A 9,966-nucleotide genomic window follows, 5' to 3' on the forward strand; every position below is an offset into this window, starting at 1 on the left:
TACATTGATGCCAAACCACTCTATTGTATTCCCTTCAATAAAAACAATATTTTTTTCAAGGGAAGAATTCTTAATCATTGACATTCTATAGAAATGCTGGTGTGTGGAAGTGGTAATAAAAATACCAACTTTTAATTGTATCATTATATTCAAATTCTCTGTAGACTATGCTTTCATTTATTGCCTGCAGTAGACAATGGCCACTAGTTTCTTAACAAGGAAATGCCCTAGTATTGGGACCATGGCCTCCAAACACCATTATTTTGGTGTGTGTGACATGCTGTCTTACTCTATGTAGGGTGAGGTTTTTTGTCCGTTTGAGGGGCTTCAGTTGCTTACAGTATTGGTTGAGTTGCAACCCAAATCACTATGAGGTATGTGGCCTGGAGGTGGTGATTTTGATGTCTTCACATTGGAAAGGGTGTCACTGTCACCTACATACAATACAGATCTTTGTATTTTATTTTATTTATTTATTTTTGAAGACAGAGTCTCGCTCTCTCCCCCAGACTGGAGTGCAGTGGCCAGATCTCAGCTCACTACAGTTCCGCCTCCTGTGTTCAGGTGATTCTCCTGCCTCAGCCTCCCGTGTAGCTGGGATTACAGGCACCTGCCACCACTCCCAGCTAATTTTTATGTATTTTTTTTTAGTAGAGACTGGGGTTTGCCATGTTGGACAGGCTGGTCTCGAACTCCTGACCTCAGGAGATCGTCTGCTTCGGCCTCCCAAAGTGCTGGGATTATAGGCATGAGACACCGTGCCCGGCCAATACAGATCTTTTTAAATGCCCTTCTACATATTCACATTCTCCAAACACCAAGTCCTTTTCTTCCTCTCCTGTTAGATAAAATTTTAAGAAGAAAATTTGTCTCTAGGAATAAGTCCTCCCCCAGGCCTTATTTACAACGTCTGGGTAACTGTCAGCCTGTGGGTCTGTCCGCCAACCCTACAGGATCTCATACCCTTCCCTTCTCAAATGCCTACCTCTTCCCTTCCCTTCCTTCCCACCATCAGACAACAGGCAGAGATATACACAGTCATCAGCTCCTCAAACTTGATTTTATTGTAATCATCGCCATTGGTAGTGAGGATTTGTCCAATTTGGTTTCTCCATGTTTGACTGGACCTCCCCACCCTCCTGTGAAGATCCTTCAGATGAGTCTAGGTCTTCGTCCTACTGTGAAGATCCTTCAGGTGGGTCTAGGTCTTCATCCTCCTGTGAAGATCCTTCAGATGAGTCCAGGTCTTCATCCTCCTGTGAAGATCCTTCAGCTGAGTCTAGGCCTTCGTCCTCCTCCTCTTGGACTGGATTGATGGAGTTCTCTCGGGACTGGTCATTCTCCAGTTGATTTGAATTTATTTTCGTATGCTTCCTGTAGTAATACACTATTTTTGTTAGATATTCTATTGTTTTTGTCTTTAGCAAGCTCTGTTTGGGGGCTAAGACCCTGTTCGGTGCCTCCTGCATCTGATAAGAAAACAGAGAGAGGCCAGAAAGTCATTATTTTGGGTGAATAGGGTAGAGACTGGATAGCAAGGGGGGCTTTATGAGAAGGAATGCAGGTTGAGGAAGGGGTTTGTGTCAGAGAAGAACAAGGTGGAATCATAGGCTAGGGATCTATGGGGAAGAAGAAGAGGAGCGTGGGTAGGGTCATCTGTTAGTCCAAACTGCATGATTTCGCAGGTTCTTTGCTATTTTGCAGACCTTGGTCAAAGTGAGACATTCCATGGGGGTTCAGGCCAGGAGAAACATCCGGCCTAACCACCTGACCACAAGGCGGACAAAGGCCCAACTAAAGAAACATCCCTATCATATCTTGCTTGGCAAAGTTCTAAGGAACACCACAATGATATTCCACTGGAAAAAGGGCCAAACCACCTGATCATAAGAACATCTTATCAATATCCTGCCGGAGAGCATCCCACACTGCCCAGATCCCTCCTGCCCATACCTGTAAGTACCCCAGCCTATAAGCGGCGGTGGGCTCTGGCATTAAGCTTGTCCTCCACTTCCATAGGTGTCTGCCATATTCCTGTGTTGCTGTTTGAGCTGCCCCCTGTGTGTCTTTCTTTCACCCTTGCCTTCCCTTCAAAACCTAACATTTTGCTGCCAAAACCTGGAGTGGTGATTGGGTTCTAATGGGTAAGTTTTCTCCTGCAACCTGGAAAGCAGCAAGCAGCACAAACTAGACCAGGGCCTGCTTCCAGATCCTGAGTGTACTCCCTGTTCCCAGTCCCATTCTCCTTATTCTCTAGTGTTCTCCAGACCTGGGCTAACCTCCAGATATTGATCAAACAATCCACCTTATTTTTTGTTCCTTCCTGTTTCCGGGCAGCTGCAACAAGGATCACCTCCATTTCTGGACATCACATCCAACACTGAGCTTCAGTTAGTGGGTGAGTCTCCCTCTTCCTCCTTTCCAGATTCCTCTCTATTTCTGCCCGTTCTCCAAAAAATTCCAGTGCTGGGTGAGAGATCTCCCCAGTCACCAGGTGACTACAGCCTACCTTCTTAGGGTACACTCTCAAAACGTTTGCCACTCTGGCTGCTCTGGCCTCTGGGGAGCATGAATAGCTACGGGGCTGCCCCAACTCTCCAGGTCCCTTCTCCCAGGAGGAATCAAGTACTCACTTCCCTATGGGGTATTCACTTCTCTCTGGAGTACTCGCTCACCCCTGGGGTACTCACTCCCTTCCAGGGTACTCACTTTCCTCAGAGGTAGTCACTCCCATCCAGAGTATTCACTCCCCTCTTCCAAAAAACAAAACATTCAACTTCCAAATTCAACATAATCTAAAAAACTTTCTTCAATGCAATGGTAAATAATCTGAAGTGCTTTGCTTATCTCCTTTCATGCCTCGCTCTCTCTCTCTCTCTCTCTCTGCCAATCTTGTTCACCTTTTCAAATCTTTCTCCTCAAGGAGAAACCCCCCAAAATGCCTCTTCCTCCAGACAAGTCTTCTTCCTCTGAATTTCAACCTGGCCAACACACCCGTTCTTCAGCCTCCTGACCATTCCCATTCCCTCCACCTTCTCCTTCAGATCCGGCTCCTCCACCCCCTTACTGTCGCTCTCCATCACCCTTCCTTCTTCACCTCAAACCAGGTCTCACACCCAACCCCCTTTCGCTAGAAACCAGGCACATGCCCAAAGGCCTTCCAAAGTCCTTCCCTTGCAGGAGGTTGCGAGGGCTAAAGGCATAATCTGAATTCAAGTTCCCTTCTCTCTAGCTGACTTTTCCCATATTGAAAAGAGACTTGACTCCTTTTCAATGGATCCAACCTCCTTCCACAAGGAATTCTTGTACTTCCCTAAATCTTATGACCTTACCTGGCATGACATATATGTCATCCTCTCCTCTACCCTCACCCTGGAGGACAGGGAACACATCTTTATGGGTGCCCAGGCCCATGAGAACACCCTCCACCAACAAGATGCTGCTCATAACCCAATAGGGACCCTAGCTGTCCCCAGAACTGACCCCAGTTGGAATTATCAGGCAACTTCAGTAGACAGACAGAAATTAGGCCATATGATATCATGCCTTCTAGCTGGCATAAATAAAGCTGTCCCTGCTCGTTTCCTCTCCTGCCTTTCAAAGGTCACAACTAAATATGCCACCTTAAGCCCTAATACCAATAAGGGCAAAATCGACCTCCATTTACACTTTATCTCCCAGTCAGCCCCAGACATTTGAAAAAAACTTAAAAAACTGGAGGATGGCCCTCAAACCTTCCAAAGAGACTTAATCAAAGTGGCCTTCAAGGTCTATAAGATTAGAGAGGAAGAACTAAATAATCCAAACCTAAAGAAGGACCAGGCTAAATACCAAATGCTGGTAGCTGCCACTCAACAGGGTTCCCAAGGCCTACAGAATTCCTCAACTTGGCAACAGTCAACTCCAGGAGCCTGTTACAAGTTCGTCTAACAGGGACACTGGGCAAAACCTAGCCTAATCCCAGGACACTCTAGAAACCTTGCCCCATCTGTGTTATCAAGCAACACTGGAAGTCAGACTGTGCTCATTGAAACTCTTCATCCTGCTTCACCACCTGTACCTGAAGACAGGTGGGGCCTGGAGTCCACCACCCCTACTGCCATCACCACCTCGGAACCCAGGGTAATTCTGTCAGTCTCTAGTAAGCCCATGTCTTTCCTATTGGATACTCAATAGGACAACTAGTTACTCAGTTTGACCAGAATATTCTAGACCCTTTTTCAGTTCTTCCATCTCTATTGTGAGAATCAATAGAATCCCCTCTAGGCACAAACAGACTGGTCCTTTATTATACAACCTATTCAGCAGCCCCCTTCACCCACTCTTTCCAGGTTATCCCTCAGTCCCCTACCCCTATCTTGGGGTGGGACATATTAAGTAAATCCCAGGCCTCCATGCAATGTGGCTCCTATAATTCTACCCCTTTTATTTTACTCTGCCACCCAAATGCTTCCCTCTCCCCCCACTCATCCTCATTATTCACCCTGTTACCTTCTGTTAATTCTAAAGCTTGGAATGTTTCTAAACCCACAATAGCCACACATCATATCCCAGTTAAAATAACCCTTCAGAACCCCTCCATTTTCCTTCATCGGTCTCAATATCCCCTTAATCCAGCCTTGCTTAGGGGGTCTCAAACCTATTATCTGTAAACTTTTACAAGCTCAAATTCTCAAGCCCGTCAACTCTCCCCACAACACCCCTATTCTGGCTTTCCAAAAGACAGACGGGACTTACCCCTTTGTCCAGGATCTCCAAGTTGTTAACCAGGCAGTGGTACCAATCCATCTAGTGGTCCTCAACCAATATACTCTACTCTACCGTATTGCCCCATCTACCACACACTCCTTTGTATTGAACTAAAAGACAACTATTTCACTATTCCCTTAAATCTGGCTTACCAAAGTCTTTTTGCTTTGACTTGGTCAAATCCTAATACTCACATGTCCTGTACTCTTACAGGACTTACACATGGACTTACACATAGACTGTACTCTTAGAGGGGTTCCGGGATAGGCCCCACCTGTTCAGACAGGCCCTCATCAAGGACCTAGCTGAACTTCCCCTTGCTCCTAGTACCCTACTCCAATATGTCAATGACCTCCTTCTCTGTAGCCCTTTCCTTAACCTGTCCATTCAACACACCACTCAGGTTTTAAACTTCCTCCATAATCAAGTATATTGGGCCTAACCCACAAAATCTCAGGTAGCCCAAATCAAAGTTACTTACCTTGGGTTTGTCCTAACCCCTAATTCTCGAGCCATCCCAACCCAATGAAAGGAGCTAATTTGGGACATGCCCCTTCCCCACATAAAAAAAAAAGGACCTCCCCTCCTTCTTGGGCCTTGTGGGATACTTCTGGCTGTGAATTCCCAACTTTAACTTGCTGGCCAAGCCACTATATGTAGCCTCACATGGGCCCATCCTAAAACCCCTGAACCCAGCTTGCCCCATCAACTCCCACTTAAAAACTTAAAAATGCCCTTTTAATGGCCCTGGCACTGGGACTGCCAAACCTCACCAAGCCTGTTACTTTCTATATACATTCTGACCAGCGCCTTGCCCTTGGACTACTCTGCCAAACATATGGCAACGCCCCAGAAGCCATTGCACGCCTCTCAAAACAACTGGACTCTGTCATCCGAGGCTGGTCACTCCGACTAAAAATCTTGGGTATGGCCACATTGCTGGCCTAAGATGCACGGAAACTCCCTCTCTACCAACACATTACTATTGCATCTTCCCATTACCTACAGGACCTCATAAGCCACCAATCCCTTCTATCCCTCCCACCATCCTGCTTACAGCAGGTGCATGCCTTATTCATAGGTAACCCTCTAATCACCTTCCAGAGACATAAAATTCTCTACCCAGCCACCCTCCTCCCTGTAAACACTTCCGACTCTAAGCTCTCTCACTCCTGTCTGGACCTCTTAGACTCCGTCTCCTCCCCCTTCCAACACATTTCAGATGCCCCTTTGCAGGGAACACATACACGGTTAGTTAATGGAAGCTCTTTTAGGGAGCCATGTCCAGCAGCTGGCTATTCCATCATTACTGAAAATAAACTCCGAGAATCCAATGCTCTCCCACCCCATGCTACCTCTCAACAGGCAAAGCTAGTTGCCCTAACCAGGGCCCTCGCCCTAGCAAAGGGAAAGAGGGTCAACATTTACACCCATTCCAAATATGCATACCATGTCCTACAGTCTCATGTCTTAATCTGGCAGGAACAGGGTTTCCTAACTACAAAAGGAACCCCCATAAGAAATGGCAAACTTATACATAAGCTGTTGGGGGTAGATAAACCACCACCAAAGGCCACCATTATCCACTGCAAGGGACACCGAAAGGCTACAGATGCCAAAACCGAGAAAAACCTTTCAATAAATTCGGCAGCCTGGCAGGCAGCCCTTAAAACCCCATCGTTATTGCTCATTTTTTTCCCAGCATACACCCTGTATATACCCAGCAGGAACAAACCCCACTTGCCCAGGCTGGTGACATTCAGGAAAAAATAGTTCGATCTCACTGATAAAGTGTCTTGCCCAAGTTTAAAAAACCTTCTGTACTTTCATATGTGCACAAACATTTCCATGCCGGTGACTGCCCCTACTCCAGCTTTTAAAAACTTATAGACATTCTTCCACCATGGCTGCCCATCTCAGAGATATTACTAAGGCATCTTCCCTTTGCACTCAAACTTCCCCTCAGGAAGCTATCAAACCATCTCCTTTCCCACACACCAGACCTGAGGACACTTACCAGGGCAGGACTAGCAAATCAACATCACTCACATGCCCCCCAGAAAGTGATTCCTATACATTCTAACAATAGTAGATACATTCTCTGGATGAATAAAAGCTTTTCCTACCACCACCAAAAAGGCACACACCATCGCATCTATTCTCTCCACCCATATTATCCACCGGTTTAAACTCCCCTCTTGCATCCAGTCAGACAATGGGCCAATTTGTTTCAGTTTAACCAACAGCTGGTAAAGGCTCTAAACATTAAATGGGCTTTCCATATTCCTTACCACTCCCAATCTTCAGGAAAAATTTTATAAAAAACAACAACTAACCAAACTCTCCCTAAAGGTTAAAATGGCCTGGACTTCACTTCTCCCATTGTTCCTCATGCGATTATGAGTCATTTCCTAAAAGCGCTCAGCCTAAGCCCATTTAAATTCATGTACAAATGCCCTTTTATCCTCCAAAATCTCCCTGTATTTTCTCCGCCTTCTATATGGAATACTCGGCCGGCGTTACACCTCACCCAACATCTAATAAGACAGTACACAAATGGTTACTTGACCCAGCCTGAAAGTCCATCCTCAAAACACTCCTCCCTGTCCCTACAACCAGGGGACTGGGTCTGAATCACAGACTCCTCCTCCCCCTCCTCCAACCTAAGTGGAGGAATTCTCACCAGGTGATGCCAACTACTCCCACAGCGCCAAAGCTAACATCCTTTCCACACTGAATGCACCATTTCAAACTAAAAAGAGCACCAGATCCACATCTAGAAATTTGTTCACCCCCAAATTATTCTCCTTCCCTGACAGGACCAACCTCACTGAACTTAACAAGAATTCCGGAAGTTGCCAGTCCAGAACACCTTAGTCCATAATACTCTCTGTCTCCAATTTCCAATCTTTTATCTCCTACTTTATTTCAGATCTTTCCTGGTTTCCCTTCCCCATGACCCTGAATAGTCCAGGCCAATTTGTCACACTAATCCAGGAGATATGACTTCAGGGCACCTTCCAAAATTTCACTCCTACTCAAATCTCCTCTTTCTCCTTTTGTCCTCTTTATCTGTGGGATATTCTAAGTCCCCACCCCGAACATCTAACAGATGATCCCCATTCATCAGCCTCACTGCCTCTTAAATCAGTCACACTCCTTCCAACTGTTAAATTTGTTTGTCCGCACAAATCCAGTAGTTCACAGCCCTTCCTGTTAACCTGGCCACATAAACCCTGTCCAAAATAAACCTGCATTTCACCTAATTGACCAATTCATTCCCAAAACCTGCTTATAATCTCGCTCGGCTAATCACCTTTCCCCCCAATCCATCAAATCCACCCACACAGTCACACACAGGGCTGTCACCCTCCTTCGCCTCATAGCCTCTTAACTAAACATGTTACCAGTCGGATTCCAGAAAATACCTCTTATCAACCCCTCCCCTTTCTGCCGGAGCCGCTCTCCATGTATCCAAGTCAAGGGCGCTCCCTGGAAAATATCCACAAACAATTCCCTCAACTGCAACCTGTATCCTTCTGCGCTGTCAGGACCGCAATGGCTATTAGTTACAAAAACCCATTTCCTGCTCTCTCTCCAAAACCAAACAGCCTTCACCTCCTCCACCCCCAACATTTCCTATCAGGCCTTCAGAGGGGCTACCCTTGCTGGCAGGTATTCAACTTGGAAAAACATAAAAGTTAAAACAAAGGGTTTGTGCAGAATTCAACCCCCACCTTCTCATGGCTTGCCACCATAACCTACAACTTTTGTCTGTCCACCCCCAGTGTCTTCTTCCTTTGTGCCACAAACTCTTATCTCTGCCTACTGGCCAATTGGTCAATTGGTCAGGAACATGCACCCTTGTGTTTCAGTCTAAACATTAACACTTTGCCTAACAACCAGACCATCCAGGTTCCTTGAGTAGCTTCTGTCTCATCTTCCTCCACACACACTAAGCAGGCTGTACATCTCATTCTAGTGTTAGCAAAACTAAACTCCTCTGCTGCACTCAGCACTGGGATAGCAGCTTGTCCCTTTCGTAGGGCCGTTAATCTTCTTCCTCCTAATAATACAATTGGCCCATGTATACTCACCTTCATATCCTGCTTTATTTCTCGAAGGCTAAACTCCCCTGTCCAGGCAGCCACCCAGCAACACATTGATACCATCCTTCTCCTCTGCCAAGTCTGGTACCAGTGCCTCCAGGAAAACAACTCTGAAGCCCGACACCCCCTGCTTCAAAACCCAAACCCTGATTACAGCTCTCCTATTCAGCAGGAAGCAGCCGGATAATCAACCATGCCCCTCTTCCTTTTATACTAAAGTAGAAGGCAAGAATGTGAGTCCAAACCACCATTTTGTAAGCACCCTGCTATTTTGCAGACCTTGGTCAAAGTGAAACATTCCACGGGGGTTTGGGCTGTGAGAAAAATCTTGCCTAATCATCGTAACACAAGACGGACAAAGGACCAACTAAAGAAACTTTCCTATCATATCTTGCTGGGCAAAGTTCCAAGAAACACCACCATGACATCCCACTGGAAAAAGGGCCAAACAGCCTGGTCATAAAAACATCTTATCAATATCCTGCCGGGCAGCAAGCCATACTGCCCAGGCCCCTCCCACCCATACCTATAAGCACCCCAGCCTGTAAGCAGTGGTGGGTTCTGGCATTAAGCAGGTCCCCCACTTCCACAGGTGTGTGCAATATTCCTGTGTTGCTGTTTGAGCCGCCCCCGCTCTGTGTGTCTTTCTTTCACCCTCACCTTCCCTTCAAAACCTAACAATCTTACCTCATCATTTTTTTTTGTTATTGGATGCACAGGGGCTCTTCCTCTTCTCCCCATTGGTGCTTGAAGTTGGCTGTTCCATGATTCTGGTTGGTTGTAGAATGTCTATAGTAGGCTCTTGTAGACTGCAGACTTGCACAGCTATATTGAAGCTTCCCAGGAGGATGTCCCAGAGCTCTTGCCCTCCCTATGTATACCTTCCTGGTGGCAAGGCAAAGCCACACCCTTGAGCTTTGTTTGATCATACAGGCAGTGTCCCAGCCAATGGCAGTCCTAGGGTGGCTTAGACATCACAAAGCACCACTGCTGACCACTCCCTGGGCTTGTGGGGGACGGATGACAGGGGTGTAGAGGAAACCAAATGCTGTTGTTGTTTCAGCATCCCCTGAAGATGCATCCCAAACTAATCTGCTGCCGCTCCTCA

General features: G+C 46.4%; 1 protein-coding gene across 1 annotated transcript; it reads right to left on the bottom strand.

The window, feature by feature from the left end:
• Window positions 1-1,041: 1,041 nt before the first annotated feature.
• On the bottom strand, window positions 1,042-9,717 carry LOC101141178 (sperm protein associated with the nucleus on the X chromosome N2-like). The gene is made up of 2 exons (XM_019018974.4): window positions 9,546-9,717; window positions 1,042-1,469 (listed from the first exon to the last, which is right to left on the bottom strand). The coding sequence occupies exons 1-2, from the start codon at window positions 9,597-9,599 to the stop codon at window positions 1,176-1,178; spliced, it is 348 nt and encodes a 115-aa protein (XP_018874519.2). The 5' UTR covers window positions 9,600-9,717; the 3' UTR covers window positions 1,042-1,175.
• Window positions 9,718-9,966: the final 249 nt, after the last annotated feature.

The sequence above is a fragment of the Gorilla gorilla genome, chromosome X (assembly GCF_029281585.2).
Source record: "Gorilla gorilla gorilla isolate KB3781 chromosome X, NHGRI_mGorGor1-v2.1_pri, whole genome shotgun sequence".
Classification (NCBI taxonomy): Eukaryota; Metazoa; Chordata; class Mammalia; order Primates; family Hominidae; genus Gorilla; species Gorilla gorilla.

Excerpts from the sequence above, each read along its gene's own strand:
- LOC101141178 (XM_019018974.4), bottom strand. The coding sequence starts at position 9,599 with ATGGGGAGAAGAGGAAGAGCCCCTGTGCATCCAATAACAAAAAAAAAT. Across the intron at positions 1,470-9,545 it reads TAACAAAAAAAAATGATGAG|ATGCAGGAGGCACCGAACAG; the intron begins GTAAGATTGTTA and ends TTTTCTTATCAG.